The following is a 21,018-nucleotide window of genomic DNA, read 5'->3' as shown; positions in this document are numbered from 1 at the left end:
AAAAAAAAAATTAAAAAAAAAAAAAAAAAAAAAGGAGTAGATTCCTTAATGCTCCTTACCCATTTAGCCCATCCCCCCTCCCACAACCCCTCCTGTAACCCTCAGTTTGTTCTCCATATTTATGAGTCTCTTCTGTTTTCCCCCCTCCCTGTTTTTATATTATTTTTGTTTCCCTTCCCTTATGTTCATCTGTTTTGTCTCTTAAAGTCCTCATATGAGTGAAGTCATATGATTTTTGTCTTTCTCTGACTACCTAATGTCACTTAGCATAATACCCTCCAGTTCCATGCATGTAGTTGCAAATGGCAAGGTTTCATTCTTTTTGATTGCCAAGGAGTACTCCATTGTATATATATACCACATCTTCTTTATCCATTCATCCATTGATGGACATTTGGGCTCTTTCCATACTTTGGCTATTGTTGATAGTTCTGCTATAAACATGGGGGTGCATGTGTCCCTTCGAAACAGCACACCTGTATCCCTTGGATAAATGCCTAGTAGTGCAATTGCTGGGTTGTATGGTAGTTCTATTTTTAGTTTTTTGAGGAACCTCCATACTGTTTTCCAGAATGGCTGCACCAGCTTGCATTCCCATTAAAGAAAACTCTTAATGCCTGCCTTTGCTTTCATTGTCGAGGTTTACTCTTCATAATGGCATCTAAAGCTCTTCCCAAATGTGGTCCTAATCTTCCCTTTTTCTTGTTATTCATTCTGTCATATAGACATGACAGTCTCATAGTAAGTTTCCACTTCCTCCAGGCACCCTTCCATACTTTTGGTCATACTCTCCCTTCTGCCTGGACTGCTCACCTCCACCCCTCGTTTTCACTTCGAGACAGCTCACACTAACCTACAGCTCTGTCACCCCAGGGCCTGCAGAGTAGAAAGTCAGTCTTCCATTTTTATGGTATCTTAATTTCTAAAATAGGTGGCTGTCTTTAAAAAGCTTCTAAAATCAATACAATTGTTTGAAGTCTCGTGGTGTTGAGTCCCAGAAAAATGATCTTCTACTGAATAAAGGTTACGGAGTAGGATCATATAGATTGTAATGTCTCCCGCAGGGGACCCCAATGTCATAAGCCTCTCTTTTTCATTGCTTTGAAATGCTTTTGAAATTGAAAGTGCTCTTTACATTGTTTTTAGGACACATGTCCTAAATAATATATAATATATCTATCTATCTATAGATCTATCTATCTATCTATATATAGATAGATAGATAGATAGATCTATAGATAGATAGATAGATCCCTTGAGCACATCATGGAATACCTGCATACAATGGAGATGCTACTTGGGTTGATTTTTCTAGAATGGGAATAGATCTGTGAGCTCTAGCTATGCCCCTTTGTGGATCTCCTTTTGATTTCTTCCACAGCCGCTGACTTCAGTCACAGAACAGAATTAACCTAGCTGGCTCAACATGATAGAATCTTTGTAAAATGATGATCTGAGTCTGGAAACGCACATTGCAGTTTTATCTTTTTTATTCTGAAAATAATAATTTCATCTATTTTATTTCCGTGTAAATAATTTCAGTCATACTTTTTGTTTCATCTAGATTGTCTTACAAGGACATGCAACAAGAGTAACTGCTAAGTCTCAGCAGAGTGGAGAGAAGGCATTTCGATGTGAATATGATGGATGTGGGAAATTATATACAACGGCTCATCATCTTAAGGTATATATAAAGGAAATGCTGTATTTAGTTATGACAGTACCTAGGACATTAAATGCCAACATGATATAGTTGTAGTATTCAAATGCCAAGATATAGACACACACTCATGCTCTTACACAGATCACGTGAAGCCATATGCAGATTTCAGAAACTCTCAACTCTGAGCGCTTGGATTATGTGTTCTTCATCTCTGTCTCCCTAATGTCCAAAATACTACCAGGCACACGGTAGACACTCTATATATTTGAATATATTTTTGTCAAATGGGAAATTTATATAATTTTATGAGAGATGTATGTGTAATCATTCTGTTAACAGTGATTTGCTGAAATCTAGCAGAAGTTGGTGTTAATGTGTTTCATGTTTCAAATATATAGGCCAGGTATTTTGCTTGCAGCTAAACACAACATACCACAACTCCATAGCTAACATTTATTGAATAACTTAGTGTGTCAGGAAGCAGAAGTCTTGCTTCTAGCAAGGCTAAAAACATTTAGCATATTTGGAGTCGCAGCCCTAGAGCCCATCTCCATTACTTATTGCTGTGTCACCATGACATGTTACCTTTTTCCTTATGGTAAAAGTACCTTCCTCACACAGTGCTTGTGAGAAATAAATAAGTAGATACTGTATATGTACCAGTACTGAAAAGAATGACCTGGTACATGGTAAAGATTCAGTAGATGTTGGCCATTGTCATGATCATTCGTCACAGCAGCCCTCTACACTAGATATAGTTATGTCTCGGCTTTACAGAAAGGACTTTGAGGCTTAGAGAAGGCAAACACCTCATGGTGACGCCTTGCCTCCTGGCAAGGCCCCGGTAGCAGCAGCCGCCACACTCTTAACCTTACATTGCGTGGCCTCTGTCTGTGCTCTGATCCTAGCTTTCACTATGTATATGTTCCATACAGACACCTTTGATCACTGTAGGAAAACTCAGACCTCTAATGCTCCTGTTCCTTATTTAAAATGAGTACTTCTTGGGGTACCTGAGTGGCTCAGTTGGTTACATGTCCGACTTCAGCTCAGGTCATGATCTCATGGTTCGTGGGTTCGGATCCCATGTTGGACTTTGTGCTGACAGCTCAGAGCCTGGAGCCTGCTTTGGATTCTGTGTCTCTCTCTGTCTCTGCCCCTCCCCGGCTCATGCTCGCTTGCTTGCTCTCTCTCTCTCTCTCTCTCTCTCAAAAATAAACATTAAAAAAAAATTACAATGCATCCTTCATAACATTAAGCGTTTAGCATATTGAGAACTGTTGGGCTACAGTTTTTGAGCAAGGTTGTCTTTTGTTTCTCCAGAAAAAACCCATACAAACAACAAAATACAGTTCACCCTTGAACAACACAGTTTTGAACTGTGCATATCCACTTATATGTGAATTTTTTTTTTAATTTTTTTTAATTTTTTTAATTTTTTTTTTCAACGTTTATTTATTTTTGGGACAGAGAGAGACAGAGCATGAACGGGGAAGGGGCAGAGAGAGAGGGAGACACAGAATCGGAAACAGGCTCCAGGCTCTGAGCCATCAGCCCAGAGCCTGACGCGGGGCTCGAACTCACGGACCGCGAGATCGTGACCTGGCTGAAGTCGGACGCTTAACCGACTGCGCCACCCAGGCGCCCCTGAATTTTTTTTTTTTTTTTTAATAAATACAGTACAGCACTGTAAATGTATTTTCTTTTATTATCTTAACGTTTTCTGTAGTTTACTATATTGTAAGAATATAACATACGAAATAATGTGTTAATCGACTTTCTGTTATCAGCTTCTGCTCAGTAGTAGGCTGTTGGTAGTTAAGTTTTTTTGGGGGGGTGGTCAAGAGTTCTATGCTGGTTTTTGACTGCACAGGAGATCGGCGGTGGGGGGTGGTCAGCATCCCTAACCCCTGCATGTTCAAAGGTCAGCTGTAATTCAACAGAGAGAAAAAAAAAAACCAGGTCTATGTTGAGACCATCTACCTGAGGAATTGCCTAAAGGAAGTAGAATCATGCCTGTATTTTCATGACAGGTCCATGAGAGGTCACACACAGGAGACCGGCCTTATCAGTGTGAGCACCTAGGCTGTGGGAAAGCATTTGCAACAGGTAAAAACATGAATTTTCTTTGTTTCCTGGTCTTTCTTAGGGGGCAAGCAGAAACAGGCCAGCTGTAGGAACTGACCCCTTGCCTTTGTCTGAATCTGTGGATGCACAATGACCAGTTTTTCAGTCTCTCCCTTAACTTCCTCTTCTCCTGCTTGTTCTATTCTCTCTCTCTGTTCTCACTTTTCTCCTCAGGCCTATTTCTGCCTACTGCGTTTGGTGTTTCACTCCACACTCAGCTTTCTTTTAGCAAAAAAGTAAAAGCTGAGCATTAGAAGCTGACACAGACTTTAACGTTAGGATAGACCTGAGGGAACCATGGGCAACTAGAACTTAGCAGGGGTTGGGGCCTGGCCTCCTGACTTCTACCTGAGTCCTCATTTAATGTCTTGATTCCATTTCAAGCTTTTGGGGTATGAGTTGTGAACATCTAATAAGATTGGAGCTGTTTAAAAAAAGAAACATATAGAACCTCTTCTAGACAGAGATGAAAGTATTGCATTTCCAGCAGGACAGTCCTTAGCTGTTACACTCTTACACGTTGTTAATGGTTGTTCTGTTGTGTTTGCCTAATATTATATCCTTGGTGTTTACTATATTTTTCAATAGTTTAATCTCAGTGGGCATGCTTAGAGGGGTCTCATATAATTAAATTTCTTTACATTTTTCTTAAAGGTTATGGATTAAAAAGTCACGTCAGAACTCATACAGGAGAAAAGCCATATCGGTGTTCAGAAGATAATTGTACTAAGTCTTTCAAAACTTCAGGAGATCTACAGAAACATATAAGAACTCATACAGGTACTGGTATAAACAAATAACTGTATGTAGGCCAGGACTTTTTTTTTTTTTTTTTTTTTTTTTTTGGTCAGGTCAGGAATTAATCTGCAGGGAGGGGACTTGGGGAAGGAGTCTCTGGACATTTCAGAGTTAGCTTCAAGGACTTCTCTTAAACTCCAGAAATTCTTTCCAGGAAGAGGGCTCATAATTTTTTTTAGAATCTCAAAGGGGTCCATATCCCAAAAAAAGGTGAACAATGGTCATAGACAACCAGCCCATTCAATTTGCAGGTATTATCTGAGCAGCAGGCTTATTTACCTAGGATTGCATGTCTGTGTACTAGCCCAACTGAGACCAGAACCTAAGGCACCCAGTTCCTTCTCAATTCAGCGTTGTTTCTCCTATATTAAGCTATTGCTTAAGAAAATGAACTCCTAACAGCCCCACAGAAAGAAAGGCTTGTTACTTCCTTGTGATCATATCTCGTTCCCTTTAAACTTCCTTCTCTCCTTTTCCTAAAGGGTACTTTGTTTATATCTCCCCTTCCCTCCCTTTCTTGTACTTGATTATTTGTAGAATTGGAAAACCAATTATAAAGGTAATTATTTGCTTTGGATGAGAGCTGGAAAGATTTCAGAAACTGTTGATAAGAGGTACTGTTACAAGCTATTGATTAAGCATATTATATATAGCTTAATAATTTAGTTTGAAATTTTACTACAGATGGTTTAAACATAGTGTGATAACTTTGTCCCCAGGTACTACTAAGTATTCTGAAATAGTTTAGCAAATTTCCATGGAGGATTTGTCCATTCATTAAAGTTTAACTTTTAGGTCAAATTTGATCCCAGATAGGCTTTGCTTTTTAATGTTCAGGGGGCACCTGGATGGCTCAGTCAGTTAAGCATCCAACTCTTGATTTCAGCTCAGGTCATGATCTCACAGTTTGTGAGTTCGAACCCCACATCAGTCTCTGTGATGACAGTGTGGAGCCTGCTTGGGATTCATATTCTCTCTCTCTCTCTCTCTCTCTCTCTCTCTCTCTGCTCTTTCCCTGCTCACAGGCTTGCTTGTGCTCTCTCTCTCTCAAAATAAATAAACTTAAAAAAAAATACATGACTATACAGTGTTTACAAACAAAGCTGTAGGTCTCTGCTTCTATTTCATTCATGTACTTATTTTTATCCATTGTATCAGAAGCATGTTTTTCCAAATTCCTGCAAATTCTATTTGGATTTACTGTATAATGCCAACTTGTTATGTAAAAGTTATATAAAACCATAATCTAGTTCTATTAATATTTGGTCAAAATATTGAAATTGTGATTCCTTTGATAGTATGCATTTAGCAAACTACATATTTGTGTATCAGTTTTTAAATCGTAAGTATTTTCGTTGGTAAAAAGTTGGGTTGTGTAAGGGGGCTTTAGGGATGACTTTTACAAACAAGTGATTTCAGTGCAAAAATAAAGCAAGGTCCTATAGAGTCAGAGGAGTAGTGTAGTAGTGTATATATCACCATGGGAATTGTTAGAACTCTTGATTCCTTATCATCCCAACATGGCAGAGCTGGGAAAAGGTTAAGGTTGTCTAGATCCAGACAGGAGAAGGGACTTACCCAAGACAAAGTACTTTCTTTAAGTTAACATATTGAAAGAAAACTTTCTCTAAAGAAAGGATCAGAGATTCCTGCTCCTTTTTAAATGATTTCAGATTTGAGGGCAGAAATCTTTTGGAGTGTTTTTTTTACCAGCAGGAAAATCTTAATTTTACTTGACCAGAAGAAAAATAACACACTTTTATATGTGCGGGTAAATATCTATATCTATTTATCTATCTATACACAGAGATTTTTATATATCACAAGAGTTGTTTGCTTAATTCGAACTCATTCTAAAAAAGCATCAAAAACAAAGGCTATTATTTCATGCTTGACAATTTAGAGGCCCTTTGGGTTCTGAGGTTGTATAAAGCAGGTATGAAGAAAAGAAATATAATTGGCAGGTTAGACTTTTTCATAAGCTTAGTTTATGAGAATAGTAATAGTAATATATTCAGCAAGTATATGTGATGCATATTATGTGCTAGACACTGGATTTTTAAAAAACATAAATTTTTCTTTGAAGTATTACATAATAAATAAAATAGGAGATAAGCTTTTGGGGATTCTGGTGTTTTTCTAACAATTCTTATTCCTAACTTTTTTTTTTCCTTTAAATTTTTTTATGTTTATTTGTTTTTGACACGGAGAGAAACAGAGCATGAATGGGGGGAGGGGAAGAGAGAGAGGGAGACACAGAATCTGAAGGAGGATCCAGGCTCTGAGCTGTCAGCACAGAGCCCGAGACAGGGCTCGAACCCACAAACCTTGAGATCATGACCTGAGCTGAGTCGGACACTTAACCAACTGAGCCACCCAGGCACCCCTAACTCTGTTTTTCTTTTGTATTTCTTTATGATATTTCTTTCTCTGCTTTTCTCAGCTCATTTTTAATATGCCCATCTGGATGATTCCTTCTTGGAAAGTTGTGCAATGATAAGTTTTGAATAATATTCAGATTCTCCTCTATAAATTTAAGCTGGGAGTAGAAGACGCTATTCATAGGGGAAAAACACCTGAAAGGGAAGTGCAGAAGGACTCTATGAGTATGATCCTAGGCAGAATTGAAGGATAAGACATTTCAATTTTCTATGTATTTTTGCACTATTTAATTTATTCCTTTTTGTATTTTCAGGAGAAAGGCCCTTTAAATGTCCCTTTGAAGGCTGCGGTCGGTCTTTTACAACATCAAATATCAGAAAAGTGCATATTAGGACACACACAGGAGAAAGACCTTATTATTGCACAGAACCAGGATGTGGGAGGGCATTTGCCAGTGCAACCAATTATAAAAATCATGTGAGGATACACACAGGTAACAGTTTCTGATTTCTTTGCCTTCCATCTTTCTTCCATAAACCCATTTCCAAGTAATTCCTTCCTTCTCTCCTTCCTACCACTTGGCATGGTGGGGAGGGATTAAGCAGCTTAAAAAAACTTCACATTAGCATGTATACATTCATTTAGTCAGCAGACTGAGCATCTGTTGTGTGTTCCCCTGCCAGGCATCAGAGGTACAGAGACAGATAAGACATAGTCCAGAGCAGTAGAACTGGGGAGAGATGGCAGATATTTAATTGCTACAGAGTGCAGTTTCTCCCATTGCGTGGACAAGATGTATGGGAGTAGAGAGGGGGAGCAGCCATCTCTGTGGGAATGGAGAAGTATTCAAGGAAGGCTTTCCCAGGGGCAATTGACTTTTAGACTGAGTCCATCACCATGTTTCCTACATTATTAAAGTGTTCTCTAAGAAAACAGAAAAGACTGTGAAAACCCAGAGGCCTGGAAAAGAAAACCATAGACTAGAAGAAAAATGATATTTTGCTACTATAATTTTTATTCCTTTTAGGTCTTTAAGAGATTTGATTTTTACATGTTTGTGTTGTAGAAGGAAAACAGAATTCCTGTCTGATACTTACTGTATCATTGTGTGTTACAGACATATACCCACTACTGAGTTCATTGACTGTTAAATAATTAGATAATTGGGGTTTTTTTAAGTTTATTTTTTTATTTTTGAGAGAGAGAGAGAGAGAGCACGAGTGAGGGAGAGCCAGAGAGAGACAGAGAGAATCCCAAACAAGCTACGCACTGTCAGCAAAGAGCCTGACAAAGGGCCCGAACCCACAAACCGTGAGATCATGACCTGAGCCAAAATCAAGTCACTTAACCAACTGAGCCACCCAGGCACCCCTAGATAATTGGTATTTTATCTATATTATCTTAATATTATGTAAACATTCCTAGTGGATTATAACACAGGTGCTTAAGGGCCTTTTTATGATATTTGGGGAAATTGGCTGGGATTTTTAGATGGGCTGAGAAAACATTATTTTACTCATTTAAAGCAAATGGAATATAGACTCATTACCTGAAAGTTTGCTGTTCACCTGTTTAATGGGCAAATTAGATTCCAATAAGAGGGTTGCTCACATTAAGTTTAGCTATACTGATCTTTGGAACATTTAAGAAGAGCAGTGCTTTTATTTTTAATTAATTTTTTTTAATGTTTATTTTTGAGAGAGAGTGCATGCATACAAGAGCAGAGGAAGGGCAGAGAGTGAGGGGGACAGAGAATCTGAAACAGGCTCCATACTGACAGCAGAGAGCCCAGTGTGGGGCTTGAACTCATGAACTGTGCCAAAGTCTAATGCTTAACTGACTGGCTCCCCTAGCAGTGTTCTTAAATGTGGCTGCATGTTGAATTCACTTTTTAAAAATAGAATTCTCCATATTCTATCTGCACAGTTCTGACATAATTTTACTGGGATGAGGCCCAGGCATCAGTTTATATTTTTAAAAACCCAGGTCTTTCATATGTGTACATGATTGAGAATTGTTGAAGTAGAGAGGTGTAGTAGGCAGTTAGAAATGTTGGTCTGACCCAAGAGGTAGAAAAGATTGACTAGTGATCATCAGGTAGATGATATAGTAAATGCCCGCATTATGCAGTAAGTGGAGTACAAAGATTCAGCCGTGTAAAATTCAATCCACTCTTGCAAGGTTGGTTAGATGACCCAGTTGAGGCTATGCAGATAACCAGTAGGGAGCTCCAAAGTGCAATTCAAATTCATTTACATCTTGACTGTGGTTTGGTGCCACCTAGTGGCGGTTTCTGCTCCAGCCTAAATATCAATGGGACTGGTTTTCTGTTGGAATTGCCTGCCCTTTCCGTGCCTGGGCTTGCCCTCAGCACGTCTCCCATGATCATCTACCAAGATAAGAGCTTTACCTTGCCCTAGTTTGAGACTATAGACTGGGCAGAGGACAGGAAGCAATTTCCCGTTACTTTATATTCAAGACTTATGTTACAGATTATATTAGTGTGAGATTTTTTTACTATTTATGGGTGGTTTTACTGTGTTTAGAACCATATAAGAAAATGCAGTTATCCAAGGAAGGTATAAAATGAGAATAAAGTAAGACATGCACTTGTATGCACACATGTGTATGCACATTTTAGAAATTATATGAATATGTCCTTTTAGATTTACTGAAGTGTTCAGACTATGTCTAGTAGACTTTCTAGACCTTTTTTATTATCCTTATAAAACCCTTAGGGAAAGCTGCATTTGTTATAGTAATCATTGCATTTATTATTGTCATTTTTAATACAGCATTAATGTTACTGACTTGTCTAGTTATAGGTAACAATAAATTAGTTTTATCAAGGCTTAGAGTTACCCTGGGCAACATCTCTATCCTTACTTTTCTCATCCCTTGAAATGAAGGGAAGAGTTGTATTCAGGCATGAGATAAGACTTAGAATGTAGACAGCCTTTTGAACAAAGACAAAATCATAGGGAGTCTTTTTTTGTGTTCCGCCTCGTAGCAGTATAGAAAGAGATTGGACAGTTCATTGGGGCACCTGGGTGCTCATTTGGTTAAGTGTCTGACTCTTGGTTTAGACTCCAGTCATGATCTCACGGTTCGTGGATTCGATCCCCAGGTAGGGCTCCATGCTGCTGGTGCAGAGCCTGCTTGGGTTCCTCTCTCTCTCTCTCTCTCCTCCACTTGGACTCTCCCAAAATAAATAGATAATAAAACTTAAAAGGCGGGGGGGGCGCCTGGGTGGCTCAGTCGGTTGAGCGTCCGACTTTGGCTCAGGTTCATGATCTTGTGGTTTGTGAGTTTGAGCCCCGCGTCAGGCTCTGTGCTGGCAGCTCAGAGCCTGGAGCCTGCTTCAGATTCTGTGTCTCCCTCTCCTCTCTGCCCCTACCCCACTTGTGCTGTGTCTCTCTCTATCAAAAATAAGTTGTAAAAAAAAAAAAAAAGAGAGGGGCGCCTGGGTGGCTCAGTCAGTTAAGCGGCCGACTTCGGCCCAGGTCATGATCTCACGGTCCGTGAGTTCAAGCCCCGCGTCAGGCTCTGTGCTGACAGCTCAGAGCCTGGAGCCTGTTTCAGATTCTGTGTCTCCCTCTCTCTGGCCCTCCCCCATTCATGCTTTGTCTCTCTCTGTCTCAAAAATAAATAAACGCTAAAAAAAAAAAAAAAAAAATAGAGATTTGACAGACATCTATTTTTGCCATTAGAGGCTTTTTTTCCCCATGGGAGGAATGGATTGATTATGCCTTCATATATGTAAAAGTTGATTTTTGTGTGTATGTGTGTATGTTCTTTACTTAGGTGAAAAGCCATATGTTTGTACAGTCCCTGGATGTGACAAAAGGTTTACAGAATATTCCAGTTTGTACAAACATCATGTTGTTCACACTCATTCCAAACCATACAACTGTAATCACTGTGGGAAGACCTACAAGCAGATCTCCACACTAGCCATGCACAAACGGACGGCCCACAATGACACTGAGCCCATCGAGGAGGAGCAGGAAGCCTTCTTTGAGCCTCCCCCAGGTAAGTGTTCTTTCCAATAAATCTCTCTCTCTGGGAATCAACAGCTACCATCATTTATGATGCATAGCATTTTCTCAGATCATAAAGTTTCATTCAAATAATCACACAAATATATAATTTACAACTGTAATAAGTGGTAGCAAAAAATGGTACTTGGTGCTGTGGGATGTATAAGAAGGGAAGTTAATCTAGCCTGGGAGGTTCTTTTTCTTTTTACCCCTGTTTAGTTCTCCTCTTGTTAAAGAAACAGAAAGATGGGAATAAAATGGATTTAGGAGACCCAGCTTGAATTGCTGTTTTTCTTCTGAGAAATGGCCAGGCTGTGGTGCCAGACCTCGGTCGTGCTTACATACGTGATGAAGGGTTTTTTGCCTCTTGAATGTGGCTTCCGTTTGGCAAGAAAAGCTGTAATTATCCCTAAAGAAGCCCTGGAACCTTCCAACTTTGAGATCACATGTGTTTCAAGTGACAGTGGCCTGAGCTGCAGGAGCAGAGGACCCTGGCACACCTGGAGGCAGAGCAGGGCACGTGTTACCCACTGCCCCCCTGTTGTCTAGAACAGTCTGGGCTTTGGTTTGAGTTGAAGTTGAGTGATGTGAGTTATTTTGCTGCTTAATAAAGTGACCCCTACGTATAATTGGATGTGAATGCAAATAGTTGCAATAAATCCCCTGCAAAAACAGTGTGAGCCTTCTGGTATTTTTAAATTCAGTACAGGTTAGCTAGACACACTTCTTACATAGGTTAAAGTAACAGCTACTACGAGAGATCTAGAGAGTGGATAGGGGTTAATTAGGTGGAGACGCAGGGATTTCGCAGGGAGGGGAAATAAGGAGCAAAGGTAAGAGAACATTCTGAATAGAGGGAATGGCAAATACAAAAAGCCCTGAGGTTGGGGAGAGCAAAGTAAATTGGAGAGACTAAAAGAAGCCTGGCCAGTGTGGCACTTCTGCCTGGGAAGGCAGTATGAAATGAGGCTGGAGAGCAAGGTAGGGGCAGCTAGGCTATTCGGGTGCCCTAAGGATGTTGATCTTAAGCATGAGAACGGCAGAGCACTCCCAAATAACTTTTAGTTGATTTATGTGCTATTCGGTATTGTTGTAAGGAGACAAAAACCTTCGTTTCATAAGAATAAACTCTTGGGGAAAAAATATTTTAGAGGATCACATTCTATGATATCACGTAAGTAACTTAGCATAGGTAAATAGGTAAAGTAAGTGAGTAGGTTTTCTTAAAAAAACACACACACCCAATAAAACAAAGCCTGGGCCATCCTACTGTTTCACTGAGTACCTCCTAAACAAAGTAGACTTAAAAATTAAAAGAAATCATATTTTCTCATTCTTATATTGAAGTGTTGGAGAGTAAGGGAAAGAACAGATCATTCACTCCCTGCTGAAATGATTCCCTGTAGTTCCAATTTGTTTTTTCAGATATCTGTCATGTGATGGTGAGAAAATAACAATTCCTTCAGTCCTGAATGCTATAGTACTTTCTAGCCAAAGCACTGTAAGTGGGCATGGTTAGAAAACCCAACAACTGCTGAATCCTTGCAGTTAGAAAGCAGGCTTTTTTTTTTTTTTTTTTAAATAGGCTGGACAAGCTTAGGTTTTGAAATTCTTCCTTTCTAAAGCTTCTTCAGTCTTTTTCCTTTAGTGCTGATTTTTCAGACTGTCTGAATTTCTTGTATTTTAGAAAGTAGTCTGTAATATAATGATACAGATTTTATTTAAAAAATAATAAAGATTATTTTTCCAAGAGTAGGGATGGATTTGTACTCCTTTTCTCTCATACAATTCTCTGGGTATGGTAGCCCATTGGAATAATGGTATATAAATAGCTGTGAAACAGAACGAAAAGACATGAAATAATGACTGGAGATTTTACCATGATGACCATAGCCATAGGAGTGCATGCATCAGCCACTAACTTTGAGAAGTACTGTTAAATTAGCATAAGTCCTTCTTTGAAGGAAGAAAAAAACATATTTACCCTCCTTCTGGCTTCCTGGGAGGTGAAAAGTGATGAAAAAATAGATCAGCAGACTTCCTGGTTGCCAAGTATAGCACTAATGGACTGTTGAAATTGCTGTCTACTTGCTGGTTCTTCATGACCTAAGGAAGTGGATGGGTGCTCCTGTTCTGTCCCTTATTAAATGATTAACCTCTCCCCAGATAATGTGCCATTACATTGTCTTTACACAATGTGGTCATTGTGTACTGATGACTTGTGGTCAATCACTTGTGTTAAAGAGTAAGTAATTTAGTATTAGTAGGTTCTGTTTACACACCATTCTGGTTTTGCGGCTAATGTTTATGAAGATTGTGTTATCATATTTAAAAGCTTCTTAAGTGACTGCAAGAACTTAGCATACTTGCCATGTTGGAAGGGTTATTTGCCAGGCAGTCTTCCTGTTCAGTACTCCCCCTGCCCCCCAGCACACATGCACAGTATCACATAATTACTCCAATTAAGAATAAGAGTGGTCTCCCAAAATTAGAATATTTAAATTTGATGTGGAAAGGTTTGGTTTGGTCTGCTTTGATTTGGCTTGGCTTTACAAAAGTAAAGGTAGAGGAATTAAAAGGAGGTGCTAGAAGCCATGTGATTTGGACTATAACATGTATACACTTTAATTTGTATAAATGTCTCTGTCATATTTACAGTATTCTGTTTTTGAAATGCGAATCAAAACTATAATGTGATACCACCTCACACCTGTCAGAATGGCTAAAATCAACAACACAAGAAACAACAGGTGTTGGTGAAGATATGGAGAAAAAGGAACCCTCGTGCACTGTTGGTGGGAATGCAAACTGGTGCAGCCACTCTGAAAACAATATGGAGGTTCCTCAAAAAGTTAAAAATAGAGCTATTTTTAATCCAGCAATGACACTACTGGCTATTTACCTAAAGAATACAAAAACACTAATTCAGAGTATTATACCAGCACACTGAAATATTATTCAGTCATAAAAAAGAATGAAATCTTGCCATGTGCAATGACATGGATGGAGCTAGAGAGTATTATGCTAAGTGAAATAAGTCAGAGAAAGACAAATACCATATGATTTTACTCATATGTGAAATTTAAGAAACAAAACAAGCAAAGAGAAAGACAAATCAAGAAACAGGATCTTAACTCTGGAGACCAAACTGATGGTTACCAGAGGACAGGTGGATGGGTTGGGGGAGGGATTACATAGGTGATAGAGATTAAGGAGTGCATTTGTCATGATGAGCACCAGATGATGTATGGAATTGTTGAGTCACTGTATTGTACACCTGAAACAAATACAACACTGTGTGTTAACTGGAATTAAAGTAAAAACTTGGGAAAAAATTAAATATTCAAAGTGATAAAAAAAAAAAAAAAGAAAGAAAATATCCTCTGTTTTCTAAACAGCTTGCTCGGTTGGTCAAATAAATGATTCATTTGTTTTAAATAGGTCAAAGTGAAGATGTTCTTAAAGGGTCCCAGATCACGTATGTTACAGGTGTAGAAGGGGATGATGTTGTGTCTACACAAGTAGCCACAGTAACCCAGTCTGGGTTGAGTCAACAAGTTACACTCATATCCCAGGATGGGACTCAGCATGTAAGTATCCACCAAAAGCCAAACAAGTTAAATATTGTTTCTCTGAACATGGGCATGAAAGGCAGGTTGGGCCTTAATCGAGGAAAGCTTTGAATATCAGCTTGCAAGCAATGCTAGATCTCCCGAAGGCTTTCTAGTAATCTGCTGAAAGAGGCTACATACAAGAACATTAGGAGAGACAGGATGGTTGTGAGCCCAGCATTCCCATGGTGTTATTGGCGTAGCTCAAAGGTGAGGTGGTAAAGGTCAGAACCACAGTGAAATGGAGGGCTTGAAAAGTAAAGGATCTGTGTGAAAATATAATTCAGAGAAAGGATAGGATTTAGTAGCTGATTAGATCCAGGAGGTGAGATTGAGAAACCAACAGAACCTTGGCTGAGGGGTTGATCATTAAAAGATCCTGGGAAGTCAGTGATGGGCAAAACTTATAAAATTTCCAAAGTGTGTCTCTCTCCCTCCCTGGAGTCATGGAAGTTCACTTAACTTATCTCCCAGAATTCACAGAAAGGTATCTTGATTTCCCCAGGAAAAGCAGTATAATGGTTATTCTCTGAACGTTTCTAGATGCCACTAGCCTAAAATAATCCAGACTTGATTTTATTTTTAGGCTCCAACTAAGGTTGTCTTAGTACCTGGTAGAAATGAGCATATGGGGTTCTATATGGAGTTCTCTTCCATGGAGAACTCTCTCCTTACTTGTCTCAGAGCTTACCTCCCATGATGAATCTGCCCTTTGTGTTGATAACTGTTACCATGCTGATGCTAACTAGGAAGCAGCACATATTCAGGATTGGAAAATTAAAAGTGCTTGTACCATCCCATTCATTCCCTTCCCCCTCACTTTTGATGGCACGAATTCCTCACCCTCACAGTATTCTTTGTCCACTGATTGCTGTGCAAGATTAAACATATTTACTAACCCGGTTTTAATTTAGCATCAATCCTAAGACTTTTTCTTGAATTAGATCATCACAGAGGCCCTCTGGAAGTAATGTGATGTAACCTCCCTCCCTCCCTCCCAAGAGAATTCCCCTCTCCAGGAGCCCCCAGACAGATAAGGCAGTTTCAAAAGAAGCAGCCTGTCCCATTGTTGGGTAATTCTAATGTTTATCAGACTGGAACCTCCTGCTATGTCAGCCACTCCTGGCTCCTCTCTGACCACATAAAGTGAGCCTCATCCCCCTTCATGTGTTCCAGAGCAGCTATTTTCCTTATCCCGATGTATTTTCTCCAGATGTAACCTTCCCATTTCCTTCAGGGATTAGATTTCTCTTCCATTCCTTTAGTCAGTTAAATAGCAAACATTTATGGAATGTCTACGCAATGCCAGATACTTTGGTTGGCTTAATGTGGGGAATATAGGAAGGGGGGAGTATCATAGTCAAGGAGGAGAGAGATATTTCTAAATGAACAATAACCTCTTATGATGGGTATGTAATTGAGGAATGTGTAAAGTGCAGTGGCAGCCTGGAGGAAGGAGTAAATGATTATTCCTGAAGGAATCTTGGAGACCCTTTTAGAGAATGGCCATTTAGTTGGATCTTTTTTTTTTTTTAACATTTATTCATTTTTTCCGAGACAGAGAGAGACCGAGCACGAGTGGGGGAGGGGCAGAGAGAGAGGGAGTCACAGAATCTGAAGCAGGCTCCAGGCTCCAAGCTGTGAGCACAGAACCCAATGCGGGGCTTGAACTCACGGACAGCGAGATCATGACCTAAGCTGTAGTTGGATGCTTAACTGACTGAGCCACCCGGGTGCCCCCCATTTAGTTGGATCTTGAGGAGTTTTCATGCGTTTGTCAGGCAGAGTGAAGGGAAGGGAAAAGCCAGGAAAATAGAAGAGAATATGACACTCTGGGACTGCAAATGATTAGTTGTGGCTGGAATGCCAGATGCTGGTTTAGAAGTAGTGGAAGATGAGTCTAGAGATGCTGTTAAAGGCCAGATTGCAAAAGGTCATGAATACCATGTAAAAAGTCTAAACTCTAGTGATGGGGGGCCCTGGGGATTTGAACAGGGAGCATAATGAAATTTGTTCTTTTAAAAAGGTGTCAAGGTAGAGGATGGCTTAAGAAAGGGTTAGACTGGGTACCTAAAAAGAAGTTGTATTATTGTGGAAAGTCAGACAAGGAAAAAGTAAGGGTGTGAATTGGCAGTAGAGATGGAGAGGAGGAAGTGCATTTAAGAAATAGCTTTGGGGCGCCTGGGTGACTCAATCGGTTAAGCGTCCAACTCTTTTTTTTTTTTTTTAAGTTTATTTATTTATTTTGAGAGAGATAGAATGAGCAGGGGAAGAGCAGAGAGAGAAGGAGACAGAGAATCCCAAGCAGGCTCCATGCAGTTAGCACAAAGAGCCCCACACGGGGTTCGAATCCACGAAACCATAAGATCACGACCTGAGCCAAAATCAAGAGTCAGATGCTTAACCAGCTGAGCCATCCAGGTGCCCCAGGCATCCAACTCTTGATCTCAGCTCAGGTCTTGATCTCAGGGCCATGAGTTCAAGCCCTGTGTTAGGCTCTGCACTGGGCTGAAGTCTACTTTAAATAAAGAAAGAAAGAATCAGTTTGGGGGTACCTAACTGGCTCAGTCAGTGGGACATGCAACTCTTGATCTCTTGATCTTGGGGTTATTAGTTGGAACCCCATGTTGGACATAAAGATGACTTAAAAATAAAATCTTTAAAAAAGAAAAAGGTTTTCTGACGATCTCTTTCTAAAGAGTTTATTCCATTATAGAATTCTTATTTGCTCCACAGAGTAGACTTATTTAAGGACTAGGCCTAGTCCTTACTAAAGATTGCCAAATAGAACAAGAAACAGACTGATATGTAAAATGCATTGTGTTGCAGGTCAACATATCTCAAGCTGACATGCAAGCCATTGGCAATACCATCACGATGGTAACGCAGGATGGCACACCCATCACGGTCCCAGCTCACGACGCAGTCATCTCCTCGGCAGGAACGCACTCTGTTGCTATGGTTACTGCTGAGGGCACAGAAGGGCAGCAGGTGATTGCTATTTTTTTATATTAATCAATACATATATCATCAAAACTATTTCATAGATATACAGGGTAGTGTGGTGGTTAATCTCACACACTTTGGATTGAATTCCAGGTTTACGGCTTATTAGCCACATGACCTTCTGAGTCTGAGGTTTTCCTGCTCTGTAAAACAGGAGTGATTGTAGCATCTACACCATGAGGTTGATATAAGGATTGAATGAGATAATACGTACGTAGTACTTAATATAAAGCCTAGGTATATATTAAGAGTTCATTAATGGTTCATAAAGTGTTCACCAGATACTTAGGAAAAATTCATCGGCAAAATTTATTTAATATTTTGAATAATATAGTCACATAGTTCAAAAATCAAAAAGTATATACAGGTATGCAGTGAAAAGTCTCCCTACTACCCCTGCCTCCATCAACCTCGTTCTTGCCTCCATAGAGATAATCCACTGTTATTAGTTTCTTGTGTAGTCTTCCAGCCATTCATTAGGCATATACAAATAAATAGAAATAGTCCTCTTCTCCACTTTTGTTTTTCTTATGGTAGTAAACTATACTGTTCTTCACCTTGGGTTTTTTTTTTTTTTTTAACTTAATGATACATCTAGAAAATGTTTCTATTTCATTATGTAGAGAGCTTCCTCGTTCTTTTTTAAAGCTGTCTCATATTTTACTCTATGAACACCCTAATCGAAGTCTTGTGCTGTTTCAAACATGTAACTTTGTGCTCATGTGGTTTTTGCATATGGGTGAGTATGTCTGCCAGGTAAATCCTAGAGAGGAGTTGCTGGGTGAAAAGATACATGCATTTGTAATTGGGGTAAGTAGTGCCAAGCTTCCCTTCTAGTGTTGTACAGTCCACAGTACCACCAGCAGCATTCCCTTCTGTATAGTCAATACAAAGGTACTAAACTTTTGGATTTTTGCCAATCTCATGTATCTCTCTGTAGTTTTAATTTTTCATTTCCCTTAAAATCCATGATATTAATACATTTTACATCTTCTTGTACTATGCTGACAGCAATGTTGAGATTCACTGCAGCTACCTTACCATGTTCAATGAAAGAGTCTGTCAAAATTAGTAGCTCTCATTCATTCATTTATAAATTCAATACCATCACAATAAAAATTCCAGAGGCTTTTTTGAAGATATTAAATAATCTCACTTTAAAATATACATGAAAATGGAAAGGACCTATGATAAACAAAACAAGAAAAAAGAACAAGGTTGAAAGAAAGTCTTCTATACCTTGAAATACAAAACTCAGAATCATAAAGCTTCTAGAAGAGAAGTGAATACTTTTGCAAACTTGGCTAAAGATTTCCTAAAAATGCACTACCAAGGAAAGAAAAGAACATAAATTGAACTTCGTCAAAATTAACTCTGCTCTCCAAAAGACACCATTAAGAAAAGCCTCAAACTGGGAAAAAGATAAGATAAGCCTCTTAAGAAGAAGATAAGCCTCAAACTGAGAAAAATATATTCACGCTATATATATCAGTGGAATTGAGAATAGATAACAAACTTCTACAAATCAACAATAAAAAGATGAATAATAGGCCATAAAAAATGAGCAAAATTAACTTAAAATGTATTTTTTGAGGCGGGGGGGGTGCACAAGTGAGCGAGGGGCAGAGAGAGAATCCCACGAGGTGCAGAGAGGGAGAGAGAGAGTGTGAGAGGGAGTGAAGTGGGGCTCACCCGAAGTGGGGCATGGGCTCCTGAGCTGTGAGATCATGACCTAAGCTAAAGTCAGATGCTTAACGACTGAGCCACCCAGGCACCCTAAATAAAAAAATTTTTAATGAGCAGATCATTTGACCACTCACTTGAACAGACCTCTCATAAAAGAAGACTCAAGAACGGCCAATGACACAAAAAAAGTGTTCAAAATGACTAAAATAAAAAAGACTTGACTAACATTTGGTAAAGATGCGAAGCAGCTAAAATATTTGTACATGCTAGTGGGAGTGTAAAATGATACAACCACTTTGGAGAACTGTTTGGTGGTTTCTTATACTCCACGACCCAGCAATTCCACTAGAATACATATTATACGATTTCACTTACATGAAATCCAAGAACAGACCAAACAAATCCATGGTGATAGAAATCAGAAAATGCTGCTTGACTGGGGGAAGGAAATTGATGGAATGGAATATGAAGGAACTGTTCTCTATTTTGTTTTAGGTGGTGGTTCCACAGATGTATCTAACTGTCAAAACTCAACAGAACACCTAAAGATTCATGCATTTTTATTGTTTGCTAATTATGCCCCATGCAAAAACAGAAACAAACTCGAAACCCAGCCACTAGCTTTCAGGCTGTCTTACGGAATGGTCCCAGTCATTTCCATGGCTCTAGGATTCCTGGATTGGGTGTATGACACAGCTTGGGTAAATACACCTTGTACCAGTTATAGTTGCAGGTCTGTAAGAATAGTGGCCCTAAACCAAGCATTCTTTTGTAGCTTATCTGTAGCCTGGGGACTAGGAAAATTTTAGAGGCGGTTTTGAGGGCTGGAATGAAGGCAGGCAGCTTTCAGCAAGCAGGAATATCACAACAGGAGCGGGGATTTCCCTTGAGGACCAGCTGCTGCCACATCTGCTGCTGCAACTGTAGGCCATTGGGCAACTGATGACTATCCACTTGGGGTGTCCAGACACCACCTTTGAATTATCTGTAACCCTTAAATTACCTATTTCTTTACATGCACAGGAAGAAAGCAGGTGGTCTTTCCCTGCCTTTTTTTTTTTTTTTTTTTAAAATTAAGGTCATTGGATTTCTTAGTCTCAGTTTTCCAGGTGCCTTGAAAACCTAGTTAGCAGGTACAGACAGTATCTATTTTTGTTAAATTTTTTTGTTAATTTCAGATTATAAAAGTAATATATATTCTTAATGTAATAGAATAAAGAGTCTAGAAGTAAACCATCAAATATATAGTCCATTAAATCTCAACAATTAAAATTTGACTAGTGGGAAAGGATGGTCTTTTAAACAAATGGTGCTGGTAAAAAAAATATCCACATGAGAAAGAATGATGTTGGACCCTTACCTTATATCATATATAAAAATTAACTTTTTGAAAGAAAACATAGATGAAAATCTTCATGATCTTGGATTGGGAAATTATTTCTTATGTATGACAGTTATTTCTTATGTATCACAGCAGAGGCAGTGAAAGAAGAAATAGATAAATTAAACTTGTTAAAAATTAAAAACTTTGTGCATTAAAGGCTACTACCAGGAGAGTGAAAAGACATTCTACATAATGAGAGAAAATATTTGCAAATTATGTTATCTGATAAGGATTAATATTTAGAATAAAGACTTCCTATAACTACTCAACAACAAAACAAGCAATCCAATTTAAACATGAGCAAAGGACTTGAATAGACAT

At 39.0% G+C, this 21,018-nt stretch overlaps 1 protein-coding gene across 4 annotated transcripts in view; it reads left to right on the top strand.

The window, feature by feature from the left end:
- The window catches only part of ZNF143 (zinc finger protein 143), a 57,665-nt gene that overhangs the window by 32,438 nt on the left and 4,209 nt on the right, over positions 1-21,018 (top strand). For all 4 annotated transcript variants that reach the window (XM_040456916.1, XM_040456913.1, XM_040456914.1 and 1 more), the window contains 7 exons: positions 1,565-1,684; positions 3,697-3,772; positions 4,445-4,570; positions 7,284-7,463; positions 10,775-11,002; positions 14,452-14,600; positions 17,451-17,612. In XM_040456916.1, coding sequence (XP_040312850.1) covers positions 1,565-1,684; positions 3,697-3,772; positions 4,445-4,570; positions 7,284-7,463; positions 10,775-11,002; positions 14,452-14,600; positions 17,451-17,612 — 1,041 coding nt within the window. The remainder of the gene's footprint in view (positions 1-1,564; positions 1,685-3,696; positions 3,773-4,444; positions 4,571-7,283; positions 7,464-10,774; positions 11,003-14,451; positions 14,601-17,450; positions 17,613-21,018) is intronic.

The sequence above is a fragment of the Herpailurus yagouaroundi genome, unplaced genomic scaffold (assembly GCF_014898765.1).
Source record: "Herpailurus yagouaroundi ecotype Mexico unplaced genomic scaffold, PumYag 218, whole genome shotgun sequence".
Taxonomy (NCBI): domain Eukaryota; kingdom Metazoa; phylum Chordata; class Mammalia; order Carnivora; family Felidae; genus Herpailurus; species Herpailurus yagouaroundi.
The sequence above is the reverse complement of the archived record's forward strand: the minus strand, read 5'-3'. Positions and strand labels throughout refer to the sequence as shown.